Here is a 25,531-nt window from a genome sequence, read left to right as displayed (position 1 = left end):
ATCTACACATATAAATATCCATCTAATTATCCCTCTCTATGTGCAGGTCCATATATCTTTAAAGAGAACTCTAAGCAGAAAATGGGATTCCAACAGCGCCATCTTCAAAGCTTCTCCCTCTGGCTCTTGGTCCTGTGCAGAGCAGCTCTCCTGGACAGGGACAGCAGATGGCACATCTGGGAAGCAAAGGGAACACTGAGTCAGGAGCAGGGCCTTTCCCCTGGCAGCACCTGCACTTCCCTCAGCACAGAGAAAATCTCAGCGCCTCCCCAGGAGGGCAGGAAAGGAAAAGCAGGCCGAGCGGGCCAGGGTGTGGCGAGCGCAGCGCGGCGGGACCGTCCCGCAGCCCCCGGCAGCCCGGCACAGGCGGCACAGCTCCCGGGCCCTGCCGGCACAGCTGCCTTGCCCCAGGACAGCCCCTGTGCCGGCCGGGGCAGCTGCGCTGAGCAGCCCCAGCACGGGCAGGGCCGCTCCTGCCCCTGTGCCGGGCACTGCCCACGGCCACTGCTGTGATTTGGTTGGTAATAAATTCCCTCCCTGTGCCCAGGCTGGGTCTGTTGTTCCCTGTCGGTGCTCGGGACGGGATCTCTCCTGTTCCTTCTCTCAACTCCCGGGCCTCTCCTCAGCCAATCAGACAATGCGATGGAGAAGTTTCAGCCAATCAGAGAGAGCAGCTCTGATGACTCACCGGTTGCCGGGCAGACCCGCAGCACCCAGTGTTCCCCACCTGGACCCCGCCCTCCCCGCGCAACCACGATCCCCCCGCGGGGTCCCCCCAAGTCCCTCCCCAGTCCCGCCCCACAATAAACGGGACCGGGGCGCACTGGGAAGCTTCCCAGTCCCTTAAAGGCATCCCACCTTGATAACTTTACTGTATCTGTCCAACAAGGTACTTTATTTGCTTTCTGGCACTCAATTTCCAAAATTACCGTCCTGCAATTTAGCTTTCCCCTAATCCCGTGTTGGTACAAGTGAAACCACTGGATCAACTCCGGTACAATATTATTCAATTTGGTGGCAAGTATTAGAATTCGGTCAGTCAGAGACAGCTCTTTCTCAAGGCACTTAGTACAGAGACCTCTAGGCCTGATTCTCCATATACAATGTGTGACCCAAACCTCACGACAAATCTGGCACCTGAAATGAACAAAAGGAAAAACAGCTGCACCCAGGAACTGAACACCTTATCTGATCTAAGGTGCTCATTTACTTGTCCGACGCAATTTTAGCTTGAGGTTTCCAGGGTGGGAGATCACTTTCCACTCGGGTGTCTCCTCTCTTGTCTCGATCTTTTTTGCTCTGGAGGCGTGTGTCCAGCCCTTTTCTGCTGTCCGGACTGCTGTGTCTGTGGTCAAAAGGACAAGAAAAGGACCCTCCCAGTGAGGAGAGAGAGAAACCTCTTTCCAGGTTTTTATGAGAACGTAATCCCCAGGTTGGATTTTGTGTATGGCGAACCCTAGAGGAACATTTTGTGTGATAATTCCCTGCTTTCGAAGATCCTGTAAATTTTTATTTATGGTTATTAGGTATGGTTGTATTTGTCCATCTTCTATTTTTGGGTGTCCCACGGGCATGCCATGATCATAGGGCATACCGTATAACATTTCAAAAGGAGATAACCCTGTCTCAGAATGAGGCATAGTCCTGATATTTAATAATGCTAAGGGGAGGCATTTTGGCCAGGACATTTTAGTTTCTATCATTAATTTTGATAACTGGGCCTTCAATGTCTGATTCATCCTTTCAACTTGTCCAGAACTCTGAGGATGCCATGGGGTATGGTATTCCCACCGAATTCCCAGAGCCTCCGCTAATTGTTTAATAATTTTTGAGGTGAAGTGTGTTCCTTGGTCCGAGTCTATATGATTGATTATACCATATTGAGGGATGAGTTCTTCCAGAAGGACTTTAGATACTGTCTGGGCAGTAGCCCTAGAGCTTGGGTAAGCTTCCACCCAATGAGTTAATTTGTCCACTAATACTAGTAAAAACTTATACCTCCCAACCTTGGGTAATTCAGTGAAATCCACTTGAATTCTTTCAAAGGGATGATAGGCTATAGGGCGACTACCCCAGATTACCTGTCGTGTCCTGGCTTTGTTTACTTTCTTGCATGTTAGGCACCCTTGCACCTCTTGTTTAGCCAGCTCATAAATCCCTTTACACCCAAAGAATCTCAGGAACTGTTCTGCCGGAGCCTGGGATCCCCAATGAGTTTGCATATGCAATCTCCTCATATGCTCCATGGTGTTGTAGGATTTGTTGTGGTGTTTGTTCATCTTTTCCACATTTTTGGGAGCTCCTTCCATCCAGGGCTGCATCAATTGACCAGTTTTATCTAATTAAATCAATTACTTGGATTCCCAACTGATTTCTCTGGACTAGCAAAAACACCCCAGTGCTCTAATATACCCTATATAACCTAGACAGTGACAGCACATGTTGGAGTGAGGAGAGGGATGATTCCCCCCCAGTTTTTTTAGTAAAGTTTTCACAACATTCTCTGTTTGCTGTTTCCCTTTGCAGCTTAACCAATTTCTGTTGCAGTCAGGTATCCTCACTGTGGGCTCTGCCTTTAGCTGTGCAAATTCCATCTGTGCAAGCAGGCAGAGCTTGGGGTGAGGGCCAGAGGGAAGCAGCCCAAATCCTCCGCCAGGCAAGGAGACCCTGGTGGCTTGCCCACACTTTACCCCAGCAGTGTTAATTTGCATTTCTAAAGCTCCTCTCCTGGCTGTCTGGAACCCTGCTTCTCTTGTAGAGCAGCCATTGGATGACTCATATGTGGCTGCCCCACAATCTGCTTTTTTTTTTTTTCTTATTAACAATACTCTATTAACTTTTTATCTGTTAAAGTATCACCTTTAAGGCTCTTCCAGTTTTGCAAAATCCATCCTAAATGTGAACATTGAAAAACCCATACCAAAATTTTGCCATCACTAAGAACCGCACACATATATACAGAAAAAATCCCAATGCAAATGGTCAAACCATTCATGTGGGAGGAAAAGGTGGGATTATGCAGGAGAAGGAGTAATAGGAGGAGGAAGATGAATGTGAGGAAGGGTAGGGACACAGGAGGAGGAGGAACAGAAACAGGAAGGAGCACAAAGTTCCATCCCTCCCTGTACCTGCAGCCTCTGCCCAAGCCCAGGAGCGTTGTCCCCATCACATGTAGCAGGTGACCAGAGAGGGGGATCCAGGATTTTCACAGGGGTCAATCTTGGTGTTTCTGAGCTTTATTGGGCTAAATGTTGGTGTTTTTTGTGTTTTCTTCTAGGTGCTGAATTTTTATATTTTGGAGGGGGTTTTGGCCAAATCTTGTTTTTTGGTGGGTTTTTCATCTGTGTTGTGATTTTTGGAGAATTTTTGGGCTGAATCTTGGTGTTTGGGATGTTCTTATACATGCAAGACGCCCAATGTCTTCCTGAGTTGCACTTGGGCGAGGAGGAACCCCCAGCCCAAGGCCCTCTCCTCTTGTTTTTTTTCTTCCAAACCAGGAGTTTTCATTCCCAAGGCGCGGGCAGATGGAGGAAGAGGAAAAGCCCCGGAGATCCCTCCCAAGGAGGGGCTGCAAACCCAGCCCAGGGAGCTGCAATGAGGAGGAAAGACCCTCCCTGAGCCGGGAAGGCGGCCGGAGATGCAGGCAGAGCTCAGAGCTGGTGGAGAAGCCTCATGGAGGGGAGAAGCCCCACAAGTGCTTGAAATATGGGAAGGGCTTCAGCTGGAGCTGCCATCTGATCCAGCGCCAGAGGATCCACACTGGGGAGAAGCCCTATGAGTGTGGGAAAGGAGGGAAGGGATTCAGAGAGAGCCACTACCTGATGTAGCACCAGGTGATCCACACTGAGAACAGCCCTACACCTGCTTGGAATGTGGGAAGAGCTTTGGGCTGAGCTCTCAACTGAGGAGCCACCAGCGCATCCACACTGGGGAGAGGTCCTACGAGTGTCCTGAGTGTGGGAAGAGCTTCTCACACAGCTCTCACTTGACCCAACACCAACGGAGCCATCACTAAGGGAAGCCCTGTGAGTGCCCCGAGTGTGGGAAGAGCTTCGTGCTCTGCACCAGCTCCATCCCCCATGGGAGGATCGGTGTTGGATGATCCCCAGTGACCCCTGTTGGGCAGAGCCCTGGTGATCCGTGGCCGTGGTGATCCCCGTTGTGTGGCGGGACGGGGTTGCCGAGATTTCTCTCTCTTCTCCTTGTCCTGCTGTGATTTGGTTGGTAATAAATTCCCTCCCTGTGCCCAGGCTGGGTCTGTTGTTCCCTGTCGGTGCTCGGGACGGGATCTCTCCTGTTCCTTCTCTCAACTCCCGGGCCTCTCCTCAGCCAATCAGACAATGCGATGGAGAAGTTTCAGCCAATCAGAGAGAGCAGCTCTGATGACTCACCGGTTGCCGGGCAGACCCGCAGCACCCAGTGTTCCCCACCTGGACCCCGCCCTCCCCGCGCAACCACGATCCCCCCGCGGGGTCCCCCCAAGTCCCTCCCCAGTCCCGCCCCACAATAAACGGGACCGGGGCGCACTGGGAAGCTTTATTGGGAACACTGGGAGCAGCTGGGCGGGGGCAGAGTGACAGTTGGGCTGGAGGGGACACTCGACCTCCTCCAAAATCAGCGCGGGGACAGAGCCGGGGATCCTGGCTGGATTCGAGGCCACGGGAAGAGGCTGCAGCCATTGTTGATTCAGGAGCTCTCTGGGCATAGGAAGGTGAGTGACACCGAGCTGGGGGCCCCAGGGGGAGCACACATGCTCTGGGACCCCCCTCACCTTCTTGCACAGGTGGAAGCCGAGCCTGAGCACCAGGAAAACAAAGCCTAACACCCATCAGCACCTGGCTGCGGGCAGCGTCCAGCAGCACCTCTGGGAGTCCACAGGGCAGGACCCCTCAAAACCTCTCACAGACACTCCAAGCCCCTCCAAGCACCCTCCCGTTCATCTCCAGCCCACCCAGGAGCCCCCAAAGCTCCTCCCAGTCTCTTCCCAGCCTCCCCAGGACCCACCAAAGACACTCCTGTCTCTCTCAGGATCCCATAACCCCTTCCCCGTTGCTACCTACTACCCCAGGACCCCCAAACCCTCTCCCAGTCCCTTCCCAGCACCACCAGGATTCACCAAGATCCCCCCAGTCTCTTCCCAGCACAACCAACCTCATTCCAACCCCTGATCTCCAATCCCTGGTGTTTTTCCATCCCCTCCAGGCTCACTCAAATCCCTTCCAGTTACACCCAGCACCCCCAAACTCCCTCCCAGTGCCCACCAGGACCCCTCGAACCCCATCCCACTCTCCCCAACATGCATACAACCCTTTCTCAGCCCTTCCAGACCCCTGAACCCCTCTCCCAGTTTGAACCAGGCTCTGTCAAACTCCCTCCCAGTTACTCCCAGCACACTCCAACCCCTCTCCCAGCCCCCCAGTGCCTCCCCCACTCCCTCCTGTACTGTGGGATCCAGGCCATGCCCCAGTGCCAGCTGAGGAGGTGTTCCAGGCTGATGTGCTCCACCTGGCAGCTGGAGGTGACCCCACGCTGAGGGGTTAGTGTTTCCAGCAGCACCAGGAGCTGGTGGGTCCAGCCCCACTGGGGACCAGGTCGGTGGCCACCACATGCCCTGAGAGTTCCTGCTGGCCCTGGAATCACCTCATCTGGATCTTGGCAGGGTAGAAATCCATCACAGAGCAGAGCTTGCAGCCAAGGCCGCAGGGCTGGTGCTCACAGCCAGCTTGGCCCCATCCCATCCCATCCCATCCCATCCCATCCCACCCCCTGCGGACATGCTCCCCCTGCGTCTCCCCTGGGGCTTGCCACACGGACACCTCAGCACTGAGCGCTGCCTCGGGGTGCTCTGTCTTTTGCAGGAAACTCTGGTGCTGTGAGTGACTGTCCACGTGCCCGAGTGGCACCACACAATGGTCTCTTATTCTGCCTGTGTGTTCGTGGCTCTGCTCTTCCAAATTTTCAGCACCACAGAGCAGATGCCACAGGATGCTGAGAACTTCTGGACAGTGTGCTGGGAGGAGCACCGCCTTCCCAGCAACCCCAACAGGTGCCAGTCACCCTGTCCTTCCCATGCCCTTGTGGCCAGGGCCAGAGCTCCCAGCGTGACCTGGCCTTTGCTCTGCACACAGGTTTGCAGTGCAGACCATGAAGGCTCTGCTTGCCTACTGGGCTGTGACAAGAAGCTGGTGGTTCTGGAGTGCAGGCAGGTCTGGGACACCCTGCTCTGTGCTGACACCCAGCACTGTGCAGTGGGGCTGCTGGCCAGGTGAGACCCCCTTCTCCCCGCTGCCAGCATTGGTGCCCTGAGCCCAGAGTGCCCCACACAGTCCCCGTGGTTGTGGCCAGAGAGCTTTGGCACCGAGAGACGGCTGAGCAGACTGGAAAAGGCTGGGAGAGGAGGAATCCCAGGAGCAGCCGCCTCCCCAAGGGCCCACGTCCCCTCAGAGAGTGCTGGGCAAAGGTCACTCTCCTCTGTGAGTCAGTCCTGGCAGAGGTTTGCCCGCCTGGCTCACGGCCTCGGTGCCTTTGTCCCCCTGCCAGGGAGATGTGCCATGGCTTGAGCCCCTTGTGTTCCTGCATCGCCACGCACCTGCTCAGCCTGCCCATCTGGGGGCAGCCTCGCTGGGATCTGCCGGCCCTGGCGCTCTTTGTGGAGCTGAGCCTGAGGGCCAGCGCTGCCTGGCTGAGCTGCCTTCCAGCTCTCTGGCCTCTGGGAGCCGCAGCCGCCTGGCACGGTGCGCACCCGGTGCCGCTGCCTGGGCCTGGCCCTGGGCGGTTCCGCGCTCCTGCCGGCGGGTCCCTGTCACTGCCCTGTGCCTTTCAGGTCCTGCAGTGTCTGCACTTGAGCAAACACGGGCACAGTGCCCTGTCGGTCATGTCCAGGCAGCTGCCGAGCGAGAGCAGGGACGGGCTGTGCCTGGAGCTCAGAGGCCTCATGGTGCTCAGCAAGGAGCCCTCACTGGTGAGAAGGCAGCAGTGGCTGAAGCTGCACTGGCAGCTTGGGGCTGGGCAACACAGTCCCTTGCACTTGCTTCGGATTCGGCAGCTGAGGCAGCTGCTCCCAGCTCTCCTGCCTCCTGCTTCAGCTGCCCGAGTGCCTTGGCACAGGCCTCTGGCCTCTGAGCCCTGAGGCAGCTGGGTGGGGGTGCAGGGCCAGGGCCCTGTTGGTGCTGCAGCCCTCCAGGGCTTCACAGCACAGCCTTGTGTTGCACACAGAGCGGAGGAATATGCGGCCTGTATCAACACCTGGTGGAGCAGCTGGCTGATCCAGATCGAGAGATGGTTGGGATGACCCTCTCTGTGCTCGCCCATATGCTCCAGGAGAAAGACCTCAAGATACCCAGCGCCACTGCCCCCAAAGCTGGCTGAGCCACTCCTGCCACACTTTGAGAAAGTAAGGCTCTGTGCCCACGGGCACTGGACACTGCCCGGAAACTTTGTGCCCTGGGCAGTTTTGGGCCTTTGCCCCCCTGAGCCTGGACTAGTCAGTGCTGAGCTCTTCTCCTTTCCTAACTTTATCTACCAACAGATTTACAATTTATTTGTAAAGACAAATGTAACATTCTTCTCAGAAAGAAGGAGGAGCTGCAGGCCCTCAGTGAGAGTGAGTGAGAGCAGCCGCCCTCGGGGCAGCGGGGGCCGCCAGGGGCAGCTGCAGGTGCCGGGCACGGAGCTGCAATCGCTGCCCGGGCTGCAGAGGGCTCTGCTCCCTGTGCGGACGAGGGGAGATGGAGCTGAGTGAGCACAAATGCCATCAGCCCCTGGGGCCAGCAAGGGCTGGGGATGGGAGGGAAACCACTCAGATTTGTCGTGGCCTCTGCAGTCAGCCAGAAAGTTTGTTCCTATAAGCTGTGAGTTTCCTGTCCCCCTGCAGACATCATTCCTTAGAGCCAGAGCTGCCTGGCAGCCACCCTCAAACTTCTCTGAGCATTTTCCTTGTGTTCACCTTTGCTTTCTTTACTTTTCCCTCGTCCAGATTTCTTCCTATTTCCCATCTCTGTTCCGTCCCCTTCAAACAGCCCATCCCTGCTTGCCCTTTCCTCTTTAGCCCCACTCCCCATTTCATTTCCTGAACTGGCACCATGGGAATGTGCCTTAGGGAGCAGGATCATGCTACAAGTGCTTCAGGAATTGTCTGCAGGCTCCTGCAGTGCCTCGTGCTGCTCCCTTGCCAGAGGCACCACAGGCCATGGGGGCACATCTGGGCTGGTGTGTCTGGGTGTGGGGTTCTCTGTTCTGGGCAGTGAGGAGGGGCTGGAGAGGCTCTGCAGGACTGACAGGATGGGCTTTGGGGCCTGTGTGGAGAAGCTGAGGGACCTGGGCTGCTGGACCTCTTGAAGAGGAGGCCCAGGGCTCATCCTGCAGCTGCTCCAGGGCTGGTTTCAGAGAATCCCAGAATCAAGCAGGCTAGAAAAGTCCTTGGAGATCATCAAGTACAACCTGTGCCCTGATGCTATCTTGTCTCTCTTGAGCCTCTTCCATGACAAACAACCCCAGCTCCCTCAGCTACTCGTCAAAGGATTCGTGTTCCATAACCCTCACCAGCTTTTTTAACCTTCTCTGGACACACCCCAGCACCTCCATGTCTTCCTTAAATTGTGGAGGCCCAGAACAGAATGAAGAATCAAGGTCCAGCCTCAGCCATGCTGAACACAGGGGAAGAACGACTGCCCTGGTCCTGCTGGCCACACCATTCCTGATCCAGGCCAGGTGCCATTGGCCTTCTTGGCCACCTGGGCACACTGCTGGCTCATGTCCAGCCTGCTGTCCATCAGTGTCCCCAGGTCCCTTTCTGCCTGGCCACTCTCCAGCCACTCTGTCCCCGGCCTGGAGCTCTGCAGGGGTTGTTGGCCAAAGTTCATGACCCAGCACCTGGTCTTGTTAAACCTCACCTTGTTGGATTTGGGCCCTGGATCCAGCCTGTCCAGGTCCCTCTATTCGATCCACACTCACAGCCAGCTTGGTGTCATCACAGTTCTGTATGGCCCTGGAGTGTCATAATGGTCTCCATGATTCCATGAGGCCGCACAAATTCATGAGGTGTCACAGTGTCCCTCTGGTTCCATGGGACCCCGTGGTGTTACAAAGTCCCTTGTATCCTTGGGCCCTGCAGTGCCACAGTGCATCCCTGGTTCCATGAGGTCTTGCAGGGCAGCAATGCTCTCCTTCGTTCCACAGTCTTTCCTGAAATACTTCCAGTCATGGTGACTCACCCACTTCTCTGGGCAGCCCATTCCAATGCCCAATCACACTTTCAGTGAAGAATATTTCCAGGTGTCCAGCCTAATTGTCCCCTGGTGTAGCTTAAGGCTGTGTCCTCTTATCCTGTGACTGCTCCCTGGAAAAAGAGCTCGACCTCCACCTGCCTGCATCCTCCTGTCAGGGAGTTGTAGAGAGTGATGAGGTCTCTCCTGAGCCTCCTCTTCTCCAGGATAAACATCCCCAGCTCCCTCAGCTGATCCTCACAGCACTTGTGTTCCAGACCCCTCACCAGCCTTGTTGCCCTTCTCTGGACACGCTCCAGCCCCTCCATGTCCTTCCTAAATTGGGGGCCCAGAACTGGACACAACACTCGAGGTGCTGCCCAAACAGTGCTGAGCACAGGGGAAGAATCACTGTCCTGGTCCTGCTGGCCACACCATTCCTGATCCATAGGAGTCCCAGGGCTGGGATGAGGGAAATGCTGGAAAGGGGATGGGGACAAAGTGTTATTGATTGTCAGCCATGAAGGGTCTTAATTTTCATATCCATTCAGACTGCATTAAAAGATTCTAGGGGTCAATATCATTTGGACATGGCTGATATCCTTCTATAAACAGGAAAAGACAACAATACAAAAGTTGTCTCCGCATTGTTTCCAATAAAATATATTCACTTGCAATACACATCTGACGTCTTCCTAATTAACCACAGAACCGCCTCGGGCAGAACTGCGGCCAGGGCCGCCCAAAGCACTTCTGTTTCCCTCTCACAGCACCAATCGGCCTTCAACCGCGTTCAAATACCTGCATTACCGAAAGATCATCCCAAAAATATTCTGCTCATTTTTCCACTTTAACTGCTCTTCATCAGCTCTCTGATCAAATGGTGCCACTCTTCCTCCTTGATTTAAAGGCTCTATGAAGTAGCATCCTCATATTTCTCTTCTAGAAGCCTTTACTTTGTAACTGGAGTGCCATAAGGATGATGAAACAACAATAAAAAAAAGCATTCAGCAAAAAAGAGCTGAGGTTGAGGCAAGCGATTTTTCGAATATCTTAGAAGCATTTAAGGATATACAAGTATCAATGTGCAGTCATTTCTTTTCACTCAAAGTCAAGGTAGATAGGCTGTCTGAAAAAAAGAAATTTAAACCATTCCATGCAGGCATAGCTCTTACTGAACAATAAGTAAGCTATGAACGCTTCCAAAGGCACTGCTCCTACTAAACAAAAAGTTTCACACACAAGGTTTTTTGAACTTCTCAATTTTATTGGAAACAGAATAATCGTATAAAATTATATACAGATTTTAAAACACAATTTAAGCATTTATTGCTTCCTATATAAAAGCAGCCGGAAAAATAGAAGGGTAATATCTCCGAGCTCGGTAATATGAACACAAGTTTTGCAAGTTTATTTTGGCAGCCTTGGTCGCAAAAAATACTTGATTGTATGATCACTTTCTTTCTTTTTTGGTTCTACAGAGATCTGAAAAAGATGGATTAAAAGACAATTATTCAGCATTTCTTCAGAAACAAATGACATTCACTTTACAGACCTGTGTGCTCAACAGAATAGTTTTTCCCAGAATCTGTTTCCAGAGTTTACTTGAATCACTCTGGTGAAATGTAGTCATTCACTGAGAGGGTGGTCAGTCAGTGGGACAGATTAGCCAGGGAAGTGGTGAAAACACCATCCCTGGAAGTGTTCAAAAAATGTGTGGATGTGGCCTTTGGGAATATGGTTTTGTAGAGTTAACTCAGTGGTGTTGGGTTAACAGTTGGCTCAACGGCCTTGGAGACTTTTCCTTAATAATTCTATGATTCTATAACTCTTTTTTGTCAGGGGTATCCAGGATAGACAGACAATCTTAGTGCATCATAATAAGCAACACGTTCCATAAATATACAAAATCCCATTTTTGCTGGAACAAATATCAAAGTCCAAAGAAAAATATCATCTGAATGCAGCTCTCACTTCTAGTCTCTAATATCCATTTTGTGATACAGGAAGAGTTCAGAAAACATTTAAGCTTAGATTTCTCTAGCTTTCTCTGACTTCCACAGGATTCAGTCATTCACCCTTTCTTTCACTTCCAAGCTTCATAGCTCATTTTTTTGCTCAGCACTTCTGTCATTTTCTTCTTCCTCCTATGGACAGCATTTTGGGTTCTGCTGCATCCATTCATACAATTTACAGGAAATTCAATAGGCTACTTTAGTATGGGCAAATGCTTATCATAGCAGAGGGAAGAAAGGATGAACAGAACAAAGAGATGTACTTCCAACAGAGCAGAAGAATGCTCAGCACTACAGTTACTGCCTAAACCATAAAGCTGGATTTCTGAAACAATACATGAAAACCTGGCCTGCAAGACTCTTAGACTGGTTTAGAAAGAGAAGTAAAACACATCCAGAAGGCTAATAGACTGTGCTTTGAAAAGCATGGATGTATCCACATGCTATTATGCCCAAATATCACCTGGGCATAAATGGAATCGAAAAATACCTTTTGTGCTCACCTGTAAAGTTAATTGTATGTGCAGACCTTTACTGTGTTTCAGTCATGCAATTCCAAATCTGTAGTTGCCTTACTGGTCTCTATTTCTATTTCTCCCTTTATGCTAAACTTAATTGAAGTGCAACTACTGGAAAAACAAATTAGGACTTCACTGCTGTAGCCGAGAAAAAGCTGCAGACACCACAACTAAGGTATCTGTGAACCCAGATGTGAAGGTATGTCCAAAGAAAACAGTAGAAAGAAAAGACCAAGAGGAATGGTTAAGTAGAATAAATATATAAGTCGGTATTTTCAAACCTCTTCTGCAACTCAATTAGACCTTCAGATTTGTCTTTTTTCCCCTAATAGTTAATTTTAGGATTACAGCAAAACATTAGTGTGGAGAAGAAGGGAATCTTCATCACTTACTGAAGAACCAGGGCTATCCAGAGGGCAAGAAATGTCAGTTGTACGCAGCCTTCTTTTAGCTCGCTTTGGCCTGAGAACATTTTCATTCTCTTTGACATTTTCTGGTTCTGTAGACTTGGGAGAGCTTATTGTCTCAATAAGCTTCTTGGCTAGAAGACAAATTTTATTATAAATACATGTGATAGTTTTGTGAGCCTCAAAATTAAAGATCAAAGTAGGCTTTATTAAAACAGTTTAAAAATTAAACTAGTGTAGACCAAAGTCCAAATAGAACAATTCAGAAGTGGTATTTGATTACCAGTTTCCTGTAGCTGGAAGCAGTTTTCTATATCTTCAGGTGCAAAAGCTTAAAGGACACATTAAATATTTAAATTAATGTGCTTTTATACTATTTAAATTAAATGATGTGCTACTTAAATAGCACATTAAAAATCAATTAGGATTCAGATCTCACCGAAATCTCACCTAAAGACTACTAAGTTGAACAACAGGCTTAACTTTTGTGCTGACAGAAGCACAGTGTACAGTCAATTTTTTCTATACCTTTTTATAGTTTTATGAAACTAGTACTAGCTCTATAAAGAAAAGAGTATGTGCACTAGAAAAAAATTTTAAAATAAGAAACAAGCAATACTATTATCCAAAGAGTGAAACCATACAGGACATGGTAATGAAGGTTACAAAGCAGAACTCATCTGCTCAAATTAAGTATTCAACTTTTAAGTGGTCTGACTTTGGCTTCCATTGATAATAATAAGTACTGTCCTCCTGGAACCAATATGACAAACATAGAAATGTTAAAACATTTCACACAGTTATTATCTAAACTGTATTATGTCAGATAATTTAAAATGTACTCTGTAGCAGGACAAGCTTTCAAGTTGGTACAGGAGTTTATTTTAACTGTCCACCAAAATGACCAACTTTGTTTTAAACAAATAATGTCTTTCAGAATTAAATACTGGTGAATCCTGTGCTAATTTTAATTTTTTTTAAAAGCACAGTCACAGTAACCCAGAGATCACTCTTACTGTAGGAAAGAATAAAAAACATATCCTTCAATGGAAAGTCCAAGTAATTAATCTTCCCCAAGGCTATACCTAAACTTAACAAAATCCATTAATTGCTCTATATTCAGTTTAATGAAGCTTTCCAAGTATTTTCATTAGTCACCGGCTTTCACATTCCATAGAATTAATGTACATCAAAAAACGTTAACCAAGTTTCCACAGCAACAAGGGATTGCTGTGAACAAGGTAAGATTTGGAGTTTGGATTCAACCCTTGAATTTTTTAGAGCAGCATGACAAGTTTCTAATACTGCCTTCAGATGTAAGTACGTACAGAGTAACAACATTTTGGGTTTAACAGTTATTATTGCTTTTATGATAAATATGCATATATTTCACACTTCATCTTTCATTCCACCTGGTTTATATTTCACACTTAACCTAAGTTTTAGAATAATGTGGTCCTCACAACCAATATAATCTTTTCTTCTCTGCCATTCTAAAACGGCCAGAGAACAGGAAATAAGCCTTATTTAGAGTGTACAAAACTTTAGAGTAAATAACAGTACTGGAACTTTGGAAAAAATCACCAATTTTCTGTAGTCTCCCTTGTTTCTTCTTAGCTGACTTTTTATTTCGAGAATCTTGCCTTCTTGAGGGGTATTCTTTTGTAACAGATTGTGAAGCAGCCATCTGTACAGAAATACAGGATCATTGTTTAAGCTGAAAATTGACTTAATCCTCAAGTTTCATTTAATTTTATTGTACTTCAATGTTATTTTCAAGCTGACACATGGAGTTTCACTACAGACACCTTTGTTCAATTTAGTAATGATATCACTATACCAATCACAACAGTTAGTTACTAAAAGGGATATTTAGGGCAGACATAAAAATACCAGAGATGCAGCTTGATCACTGCAAGGCCCATCTTGTGATTCACTTCTTTCATCTGCATTTTCAGTGGAACTACTTGCATGCTTCTTGAAGATTTCCAGATGTTCTTCAGAATTTTCTTCAAGATGTGCTCGTTCTTGAGCAAGGCACTCTCTAGAGTAGAAAAAAATCAAGTCAGCTAAAAGCTAGCCATGACAGAGGCTAAAAAGTTATTAGCACAGTTGCCTATAAACAAAGATTCTTGCTTCTTTATTTTGGCACAACAAAACAATACACTAAACAATGCTCCTTCCCTAAACCAGAAGTATATTTCACACATGCCAGAAGAATAAGAGGGATACAAGTACACATTATGGAAAGCACTTAACCAAAAATATTTTTTCTAAGCTGCTTGAGACAGTATGTTTGGAGTATCACTAAAACAGAAATGAACCGAAGAATTTGTACATGTCACTCTTTCTACAACTTACCAAAGCAACTCTTCCCTTAGAAAGACTTCTACAAGAAAAAAACATTGCTTGCAAATTAAACACACACTCCTACCCATCCCACATGAAAACCAAAGTTTTCTAAAGAGCATTTTTCCTGCACTCATAATCCAAACAGAAACCAACATATTAACTGATGCAGTAGAAGATCAGATCCCACAGAAGATTGTGGTCTCTTACAACCACGAGAGATTTGAGAAATAAGTAAATTTACTCTCACTTTCCTAACAAGTAACTTTAAAACTACTTAAAGCCAGCTTACTTGAAATCCACTTCCTGCTGAAGAAAATAATGCATGTATTCTTGAACCACTTCTTCACGAATTTTCATTTCCAGCAGTAGATTATTTTGCTTTTCAGTAATAAGTTCGTTCCTCAGCTCTTCTACCAGATTCACCAGCATCTAGAATTACAATTAGTATTATGCTTTTCACAAAGAAATACTTTCCCACAAGTGAGATTTTTTTCCCATTTCTCAAACACTACGACACTTTACTCTGCAGCTGCAAAAAGTTTTTCTAGGTCTTTTATTAGCTTATTCATAAACAGAAGGATTTATGAGTAGATTGCACTACCTCTTTGGTACTAACAGAGCAATTTAGGTTTGCACAGAGTGGCTATTTCCAAAGAGCACAAAGTTTATAACAAAATTCCTAATGTTATCTTTAATGACAGGCTTAAGAGCCACAGAATTTGGCCTTTTATTTTCCATATGTCCCTTTTCGGGTATTAATGAAACCTCCAGGAAATGGTCTCCTAGTCCTCTGTTCTCCTACTCCTTCTCTTCTCCAGAAATGACTAAAACTGCTGTTTCTTAAAGAACAGTGTCCAGAGTTTTCTTGTGCATAAAATAACAAAGGAACAATCTTGTGTTGCTCAAAAACAAGTAAAGTCTTCTGTATATTGACCATAGGATGCCAAAAAAAAAAAAAAAAAAAAAAAAAAAAAAAAGCAAGATGGAGGAAACCAGAAGAATACATTGTTTCAAGGCCCCATGCTATACTAATTCGTAAAGTAGCAGCCCTGGCACATACCATGTATTTTTCTTTTGACATAACAACGTTATGTTCTTGCACTGCTTCTTCTTTTGACATATTGCACTGTTCCTCCATCTCTTCATCACATTCATACACATCTTCCAAGATAGTATCTCTTTTCCTTGGGATTTGCATTCTACGGACATTAAGCAGTGATGAGTCTCCTGCTGATTTCTGGCAAAATGACAGATCTTGAGGAAGAACAGGTGTTTCCATAACTAAAACCTACCCAGAAAAAAATCAAGAACAAAAAGTTATTGGTATTTTTTAAGCTCCACTGGCACTTTGAAGACCTGCTGCACTCTCCTGTAGGTCTCTTGAGCAGAGCACTCTCCCAGCTTATCTATCTATCCTCTGTTCAGAGTCACTACTTAGACCAGTATCCAGCTAGAGTAGAATTTGTCACCTTATAGCCTAACCCTTCTTTGGATCCCAAGAACACCAAGTTTCATTAACTGATAACCTACAAGGGGCAGATTGTTAATTTCCTATACTTTGAGTTTCCAGTTATATTACACAAACAACATACTACAAAATCTATTTCTTTAACAACTCTATAACCATTACAGCCTGCTCCTTTTGGTATTGCACTTAACCTGCCCAAACTCCAAAGGCATGGACTTAACTGTCAACAAAACTTTTCCATGGCTTCCATTAAAGCTACAGCATCGATCCTCCACACACTTACATCTTCCAACTTTGCCAAAGTTACATCACTGCACTTACTCCTCCTCTGCTTCCACCTTCCCACTGAAACCTCTGTGAATGTAAAGACTTTTCACACTCTTTAGTGCTTAATCTATTTTATCAGTACTTCAGATGAGCAATATTCCAAGCTAAGATAGCAGTAGTATATGGGACAGCTAGAAGTGAGAGCATGTTGTATCTGCAGCAGAAATTTACCCAGATCTCAGGGAAATTCTTCCAAATATAGTAAGTCTCTTATTACACTGGATGTTTCATAGGAATCACAAATTTTCAGTAGATGCTTCCACCCCCACACTCCAAAGAAAAAAAAAAGTCCCAATAAAGTATTTTTAAAAGCTCTAGGAGATAAAGCTCAGTCTGTTGTAATTAGAAATATGATTACAGTATAAAACAAAAATCCAGTAACTAAATTCATATTTCTAAAAGTGAGAGAATCTGTTCTTTTTAATGCAAATCAAAATTACTGATCAACAAGATAGACTAAACCACACTTACTTTTTGTGCCATGGCTGAGAACTTTAGCACATTGAGTGTTTCCTCATATGATGATGAACATTTGCTGATGTTCACTATCATATAGACCTTCCCTTTTCCACTGAAAAAGCCTTGAAGGAAATGCGTTAGCTTGCTTTCCCGAAAGGGTATTTGCCGCTGCAACCTTTAAAAGACAAAAGAACAGATGATCAGAAGTTTAGTAAATTTCAGTCAGCCTGAAGACTTAAAGTTTCACTCTTACTATGGCACTAGTGGCAAGGGTGCTTTAAACATAAATTTAAAATTTAAATTTTTTCCAAAGCTTCTTTGATAAGCCAAGCTCAGAACAAGTAAGTAAAATCACTAACTCTGTGATAGCATGTTTAAAGGATGTTATAATTTAAATGATTTAATTAAAAAGCAAAACAAGGCAAGTTTAAAGATAACTTCACTACATCAACAAGACCACAGTATAGACATCAGAAATCTCTATTTTTTTCCTACCAAAAACTTAAATGTTACTATATATATTTTAAACAACAGCTTTTAATCACTGTAGGCAATATCTAAAAACCACAACCAGCTGGTAGCTCATAAAAGGACTTACTTTGACTGCTGCCTGTTCTTGAGTGCATTAAGACACTTGCCTAGAGTCAGGAGAGAGGTATTTATATTTCCACTCTCTTTCAATCTGTCACCCTCATTGCAGGTCTTGGTATATCTTTCAGAACCAGCAAGATCACACAACGACAATCTGAAAGCAGACAAAGAAATATCACTGTAATTACCTTAAAGAGGCACAAATTATCCACTTTTAAAAATTATCACTTTTCCTCATCCTTCTCAAGTTTGCTTCCCTAATCAAATTTCCCACTATTTTCTGCTAAATATTTGCTCTACATGCTTCCTACCCCACCCCACCCACTGTTCATCCTCTTCCTTCTGGGGACTTGCACAGTTCAGGAGTAAAGAAGTCTGGCAGAACCTTGTGCTGAGCAGAGGTGACAAGACAGAACAGCACTGACATCTGATGCCTCGAGGGAGAGGGCCAAGTACTGTATGAGGCTGGAAGTGGGGAGCCACCATACATGCAGGAGGCTCTGCCAGTGAGCACTGGGTGCAGTACCAACACATCAAAATGGAAGGTCATTAACAACTGCATCACATGAGACAGACTGTTCTGAACTTACTCATTGACTCGGGTCACCCTTGGTGTTCCTCCTGAATCTTCAATTTTTAGTACTTTAATTGTGAATATTCTGTGACTAAAAGGAGAAATTGAAATCAGCAGAGAAATGATAAAGTAGATCAATACTTTCAATATATTTTTAGGCTCCACAACATCTGTTCAAAATGTTGCTTGTTCTGTCACTATATCTAAGCATTACACAATCAGATACAAACTTTTAAAGAGATCTTTATGTAGCATGTATTTTGCTTTTTCCTCTGATATTTAGATGGAATAAAGTTAAGTATGTTTGTACAGTATTTGATAAAATACTGTGAGCTTTAGTACATGTTCATCCTACTAAAGGATTGAATCCCTTTGGCTTAAACCATTGTGTCACACACTGCTAAAGGACACCAAAACTGAAACCTAAAAATCTAGACCTTGTAAAAGCTTCTTCTCTTCTCTTCCTAAAAACCATAAGCCATGTTTTAGTTTCTCCTTCCTCCCACTCACCATCCTATGCCCAATGCTATTCAAAATGCTTCTTACCTTCTGCTGGAGCAATTATTTAATTTCGTGCTTGCAATACTCTGGTGTTTCAACCCCAGTTTTAGAAGTCGAAAAGCTTCTTTAGAGTCTGAAATCTGAACCCACCGCAGATCTTCAGGAAGAGCAAACATGATAATTTTTAAGATAACATTACCAAAATAAGTATTATGGGGATAACATAGCAAGGACACTACATTTCCTTGAGGCATAGAAACATTTTACTACTCCTGCTTCAGACAGATGTGATGACAAATCAGATCAAAATGCCTCCTCTCATAGGAAAGGAAGGGTAAGTAGATAACATTTCATTATTCTGTTAGCACATTAAATATGTTTCATTCAAATTTAGCAAGCAACCTTAGCCTGAGCACAGACAAGTCAAAAAAGTAAGCTGTAATATGAGTAGAAAGCCCTGTAGTCATATTCAGCAAGGCAGAACCCTACCTTCTAAATCCTAAAATTAAGAACAGTTTATTCAATTTATACCACAGTCAAGGAGGGAAAGGGAGGAAGGGGAAGTCATATGGATCTCTTTCAGGGCCATCAACTTAACTGAAAAAAACCCAGCAAAATTTTGCCTGCAATATGATAACCATATGTCTGAAATATGCTTCTCTACAGAGAATACTGAAAAAATCCCAGAAACGACAATTTAAAAACCTGTTGAGCCAATTATAAGAACAGTTAAGAACTACAGGCCTCTTTTTTTAAGAAAATAGAAAAAAGCAAAACTCTAAAAAAAGTCCATTTTTTCCAGTATTTCTTCCATTTCAAAGAAAAATCAAGGCAGTGAAGTGCAGAGGCTTTTAACAGTTCCAGTCAATAGTAAAGAAAAAACAAGATTAAAGGTAGAGATACTTCTATTTATGTAGATTATTGTAGTAATTTGTTATTGAGTCTAATTTAAACATCATTACAGGCAGACCAAATTTTTCAAATTACATTTGGCAATTTGCAATGTATTCTATTCACCTTTTACAAAAGGACATCCCTTGATGTCTTGAGCGAGGCGCAGTGTTTTTCTTTTCTTCTCATTTGATGTAGGAATTAAGAGATCATAAAAGCGTTCATTGTAAATCTCAAAAAATGAAATCCAAACAGAAAACTTGATGTAATTTGTTGCAGCTGTGATAGATTGCTCTGAGTGTTTTGAGATATCTTCCAAATCTGCCAAGAACAAAAATATTACAAACCAATATAAACCTAGTAAAGTGAGTTTGGTTAAAAAAAATTAGTAAGTAAAAATTGATATAACAAACCACCCAAGAACCACTCAAAATCTAAAATTCATTAAAAAAAAAAATCCATTGAAAGTCCCACCCAATTTCCTAAATATCTGGAAGTCATATGGTTAACATATCTGCAAGAGAAAACTCACTACTACTTCCTTTTCTACTTTTAAATTCTATCAACCACATAAAGCTTGGTTAGAATTAGTCAAATCTGTGAAACATCTTTAGAAGAAAAAACTAAACTGACAAGATACTTCATTTTCACTTTTTAAAGTAAACCTAGTATTCAGGTAGCTTTTTAAATGCTAGCATCAAGTTTAGATAATTACATAGAAGTACTCTAAAAGTCTGTCAAGATATCACTAGGACCCACAGGATATAACTTCAGCCCATTTAATGCCAGATATTCTAACGATTTCATCCTTCTGTTTTCTGCCCAGATTATTTGCTCACTATCCAATTCACAGGCATATAAAACTGATAGGAAGTAATTTTATTAACATAGGCCAGAAGTCAGTTATTGATCTTAAGAAGGCTTATTTGCCAGCTTTAACTGCAAAACTTTCATATAAAACATACCCTGAGAATCTATAGGTGCTTTGTTGCTAGTGTTAATCTGGTGGTCTACCTGCAAAAGAAAACAAACTTTAAGACATATTGTTGACAGTACAAGTTATTTCTAATACCTCCACTGTGTTACTAGAAGGGAATACAGAGGGTTGCGATACGCCAATGCAAAGATCCTGGTTACACACTTGGTCTAGTTCAGTGCACCTGTATGCTGCTATTGACAAGGCTGTTCTTACCTCATACTCACCCCTGCCACTTCCCTTACATCAGTATACAAGCATTTCAGCTTGCTGAATTGGAAACAGTCTAGCCACAGAAAACTAGAGAGGTAGAAACCCCTCACATAAACAGGGCAATTCAAGAAGATTTCAGGACTCCAGTTACAGTTTAAACATTAGTCTTAACCTGCTAAATCCAAGGAACTCTAAATTCTTTTATTATTGGTATTTTGCTAATACTGGATTTCATATTTTTCCAGCTTGCTTGGCTAACCCCTGGTAACAGAGGTAAATGTAGAACACTCATTCATTTAAAAACTGAAATAAGGAACCTATTGCTTCATGATACATGTTTGAAATAAATTACACAGTTGAAGAAAAGTCCAGGTTTTAGTAAGAGAAAGACAATTTTCTTCTGCTATTAAAAAAAAAAAAAGTAAACCAAATATCTATAGCTAGAGCTTAGAAGGTTCATACACACACTCCCTTCCCAAGTCGTAGTTTTGGTTAGTCATGTTTTTTCAGACACAGAACTGAAAGTGCAAGTGCCTGAAGACATGAAATCCATCTATTAAAAATGTATGCTTAAGAGAATTAACATGAAATAGGAAAACTGGTATGTTTTGGTTCAGGTTTTCTTTAGTGTTCTGCCAAGAGTCTAATTTAATAATAAATTTTTCAAATAAAAACTTTAGGTAATAGGTTTTACACATATAAAACACCTACACAAACCTCTGTTGCAGCAGATGCAAACTTAGCCAGCAAATTTGTAGCTTTAAGTGTTGTTCTTATATAAACAGTGTCAGAAACTAGAAGGTGCATTCAAAAACACACGAAAGGTTTTTCTGAAGTCCTTTCTGAAGGCAGACAGAGCTAGATTCAACTTACTCCTGTGCTTCTGAAGTGAGTCACAGAATTTTGCTGCCACCTACCTTCCACACTGGAGCCCAGTTAGCCAACAGATAAAAATCAAGGCAACAGATACATACATTCCTTTTTCCTTTCAACACTAGCTATTACAGCCTTGCATACCACAAGGTAAATGCTTACTTTTTATCACAAAAGGAATTATCTTACTAGTTCCAAATCCTTGTATATGCTCAGCTGTATTTTACATTATTTCACTCATTTCAGAATTAGAAGACAACAAGAAAAAGGTATGGTTATATAAAATACAGATTCCCCATAACTGTAACTGGACTAAACAGCTTCAGAATTTCAGTCAGCTCCTAAAACTGGAGTGTAATTCTGGACTGCTCATCAGTGAATTGGGTTTCTGCTAGGCTTTTTTCTGACATCTTTAATTCAAACCTGAAGTCCACTAGCTCTATAGTCCTGCTGCTTCAAACTGATCTTTACTTCCTTTAAGGATATTTGTCAAACTGAAAGGGCAATGACCTCAAAACTATAAATTTCTTTCAAGTATCCTGAAAGACAGTACCCTCTTTAAAGGATCAGACCTACTAGCATCCTCATAGGTAAAGAAAGGACTATTTACATTCAGTTCTTATTAAGCATCAGTTATCCCAGAGGATAAATTATAAAGCTACAAGATTAAAAAAAAAAAAAAAAAAAGCTTAGTTTATATGCCCATGAAGCATTAAGCCACAAGACAAAAATCCCCAGAAACAGGGTTCATCAGCACTATTGCTGACTTTGCTGCTAATCTGAATGCTTGGCTGCCAGCAAATAGACACATCCATGGTTAAATACAGCCAGTCTCTTCCAACTGCAAAGAACATGGAGCTATCTAAAGATGCATGTGCCCATCAATATAGAAAGAGGTGCTCCTCTACCTCTTTTATGAGACGAAGTAATGAAGTTTTAATAGCAGTTTCTTCTCTCGCTTGTTTTTCAGTGAGCTTTATATAATCTCTACACCGATGGGGTTTGAGATTCATTTCTGTGTACAGCCTTCCTTCAAAACTTTTAAACAACATAGCCAGAGTCCTTGGCAGAATTCCAACATTACCTTCTGTTCCTGAAAGAACATACAAAAGAAAAATCCAGTTATTACAAGGTATACGGATAAATGAGGACAGAAAGGTAACACATCTCAAAGTATACATGAAGAGTTTGAAGACAACATACAGCAAGAAGTGGAGTTTGCTTTGTATTCTCAAGGTAATAGAAATACCATCACAGAATTTTGAAAAGTATTTGGCTTTCAGGAACAGTTCATGCTCTCTATCAGTAATGGGTATGACAAAACAAAAACTGCTAGAGTATTTTGCGTAAGTTTAGCCTTAAGGGAAAACAAATAAAAAACCCATGGCCAACAGACATGTGATAGAGACTTGCAGTTTTTCAACAGTACTTCGTAAACAGCCTTCACTGTCTCAAAGTCATGAGATCTTAGCTGCTGTCCTGTACTAAAAGCCACAGAACCTCCAAAACAGTTTATGCACACCTTGCAAAGACTCTTGAAACCCCACACAATATACCCCCAAACTAGTCTGATGCCTGGAAATGCTGAGCTGGAACAGAGACCAGACAGAACCAAAAGAATAAAATATGTATTTATTGAAAGGATATGCCTTGGGCAGTGCAAGACCCCAGCTGGGGATACACCCAAATCAAATCCAATATGGATCCTGGCCACAAGTTTTTACACTTTGATAAGTTTTGGTTCATCTCCATGTTGGGGTCAATTATCTAACCACGGCCCGAGACCATGAAGTCTCAGCCCCCTGGCTTGCCCCCTTTTCCTCGTCGTTATTTCTCCTTTTTGTGTACCAGTTGTCCTTGATTCTCAGGCTAGAAAGGAATTGTTTTGTCAAACTACCCTGTGAAGAGACCTTACTAACATATAACATGAAGTTTCAGAGTTACACACTAAGCAGCAGAGAATCTGCTAACATAATACATAAAAGCTAAAATCCAAGGCATTGGTCAAGCACAGGAGACTGTACACATAAAGAATTGTCGGGTTTTTGTGATTCATCTTTATTTATTAGGAGAGAAAAGAATATCCCATTCTTGCCCCAGACAAATGATGAAGTACTGGAAGTAGTCTTTAATTATAATCCAACAGAAGATTGCTTAGAAAAGAATGTCACTTCAATAAAGATTAGTTTCAAGTGACACACAACTCACTGTCCTTCTACTATTTCTTTGCATAAAATAACTGGTATTGCATCCAGAAACTGTTTCAATGTGAATCAAATCACCTCATTTGTTAAAAGGCTTTTAAAACTAACAGAAGAATGACATCTTCTGACCAGAAAGGATATAGAGCTTTGACAAAACAGAAATAGTGCACCAGGAGACAAGGCGTCCTAGGATATTATTAAGCTTGGGAACTCAAGCTAAGGCAGAAATACATGAAAATAATCAAATAAGTTTCAAAACATTTATTCTCTGCCTATAACTGAAACACTCAAATATTATTTCTTATTTATGCATATAACCTTTATAATAATAATAAAGCTTCAGAAAATGCTACTCTGGTGTAGAGTGACTTACACTTTTCAAAATCTGTTATATATAAGATGTATTTTTTCCAACTCCCCGGGGTACAAGATACTTGGAGAAAAATAGAAAGATCACATACACCTGGCTGAAATTATAGAGCCTTCCAAAGTAATAAGACTGTTTAGGTTAACTCAGGTAGTGACTGTCTGTTGGCTGTTAAATTTGTTATGGAAGGAGACCTTTTGAAGACTATTAGAGAAGCAAATGGATAGAGACTTCCTTTTAAATGAAGGAAGAAGTTATGTTTCTGCTAGAGCTAATTCTTACTTAAAAAAAAAAAAAAAAAAAAAAAAAAAAAAAAAAGTCTTGCAAGAAGAACTCATTTCTACTTTTACCTTGAAAAGTGTAAGTTTTTCCAGAATTCGTAACACCATATGTAAAAACAACACGATTATATCCATCTAGGAAATCTTGTACTTGTTGGTTCATGGTACCTTCAAAGAATTCTGCTTGAGTTGTTTCAGGGCCAAACACCTAAGTATTACCAAGAAATATTTATACTTTGAGTAATTATTACAGACTTTTAAAGAACCTTTTAAATTCTCTTAGTTTATAATCTTAAAGACTATAAAGGTAAAAAAATACAGTGTGCTTGATATTCAATAATGTAATTTAAAACAACCTATACCAGAAATAATTTAAAAACATTTGAAGACAACTCATTTACTTGCGAAAATGTGAATCTCTGTAACATCGGTCCTGCAGTTTTCTCACTTGGGCGATTCAAAAAGTGTTGGGGGGTCTTAAGTATAATATTTGTCGAGTCTTCAAGTGAAACACAGTCCTATTAAAAGGAAACAAGAAATGGAGGCATGAAGAGATTTAAAAGGGCTCAGCTTACAGGAAAAACAAACAAACAAACCCCCCCACAAAACCAATGCTAAGTATTTTTAAACGAAATGAATGTCACACCTTTGATCCGTTTTCTCTTTCCAATGATGTAAATGGCCTGACGCGGAGGAAAACTTCTATGCATCCCTTAGACTCCAATCTGCTCCTCTTTAAAAAAAATATTAAAACAGTTAGAAATGTGGTTACTGTCTTGAAAATTAGCACATGAAACCAGTTTAATTTCATAAGGCTGTTTTAAACAGACTTATATATCAGCTTTTACAAGTGCTTAGGCCCATGCAGAAGCTTGCTATGGTAAGTTAATCTTGCAGCACATTTATACAAACACTGCATTCAGGCCAACAAAAACATTCCATCAACTGGCAATCAGCCTCATTCATAGAAAAACTGAACTGCCCCACAGCGCATAAATGTAGTGCCAAACAACTTAGTCTAAATCCTATGCACCTCCTTCAAACTAAAAAATAACAAAGAAGCTTTTCATCTTCTCTGTAAAATTCTGACTATTCTTACCTATGAAAGGAATAAGATTATGCTTTGAAAAATAAATATCCAAACAGTGAAGTTTTCTTAACTGGCTTGTGTTCGAGCTTGAAGAAAATTCAGAGGAGAGGTCTGTTTCAGTATCTTCAAAACTTACTTGTCCTTCTGGAGGTGGTTCAACGCTAGCAATATAGGATGATCCATAAAACTGCTCAGGAACCAAAGCGGATTCCATTCTGCAG

The 25,531-nt window shown here is 43.3% G+C and overlaps 1 protein-coding gene and 1 long non-coding RNA gene across 2 annotated transcripts; both read right to left on the bottom strand.

The window, feature by feature from the left end:
* Nucleotides 1–4,522: 4,522 nt before the first annotated feature.
* LOC130266462 (uncharacterized) lies at nucleotides 4,523–5,713 on the bottom strand. Its single transcript, XR_008842895.1, has 2 exons — nucleotides 4,772–5,713; nucleotides 4,523–4,697 (listed from the first exon to the last, which is right to left on the bottom strand). It is a non-coding gene; the product is annotated as an uncharacterized LOC130266462 (long non-coding RNA).
* Nucleotides 5,714–11,101: 5,388 nt separating this feature from the next.
* Nucleotides 11,102–25,524, bottom strand: LOC130266465 (kinesin-like protein KIF20B). Its single transcript, XM_056515728.1, has 17 exons — nucleotides 25,382–25,524; nucleotides 25,254–25,256; nucleotides 24,867–24,951; nucleotides 24,622–24,738; nucleotides 24,290–24,428; nucleotides 22,277–22,461; nucleotides 20,272–20,320; nucleotides 19,433–19,627; nucleotides 18,461–18,572; nucleotides 17,931–18,005; nucleotides 17,348–17,494; nucleotides 16,762–16,924; nucleotides 15,556–15,783; nucleotides 14,785–14,924; nucleotides 14,037–14,187; nucleotides 13,728–13,830; nucleotides 11,102–12,277 (listed from the first exon to the last, which is right to left on the bottom strand). The coding sequence occupies exons 1-17, from the start codon at nucleotides 25,522–25,524 to the stop codon at nucleotides 12,081–12,083; spliced, it is 2,232 nt and encodes a 743-aa protein (XP_056371703.1). The 3' UTR covers nucleotides 11,102–12,080.
* Between the last annotated feature and the right edge of the window lie 7 nt (nucleotides 25,525–25,531).

Source organism: Oenanthe melanoleuca, unplaced genomic scaffold (assembly GCF_029582105.1).
Source record: "Oenanthe melanoleuca isolate GR-GAL-2019-014 unplaced genomic scaffold, OMel1.0 S053, whole genome shotgun sequence".
Lineage (NCBI taxonomy): Eukaryota > Metazoa > Chordata > Aves > Passeriformes > Muscicapidae > Oenanthe > Oenanthe melanoleuca.
This window is presented reverse-complemented; position numbering and strand designations above follow the sequence as displayed.

Excerpts from the sequence above, each read along its gene's own strand:
- LOC130266465 (XM_056515728.1), bottom strand. The coding sequence starts at position 25,524 with ATGGAATCCGCTTTGGTTCCTGAGCAGTTTTATGGATCATCCTATATT. Across the intron at positions 24,739-24,866 it reads AAAGAGAAAACGGATCAAAG|GACTGTGTTTCACTTGAAGA; the intron begins GTGTGACATTCA and ends TCCTTTTAATAG. Across the intron at positions 19,628-20,271 it reads AGCACCTATAGATTCTCAGG|ATTTGGAAGATATCTCAAAA; the intron begins GTATGTTTTATA and ends TGTTCTTGGCAG.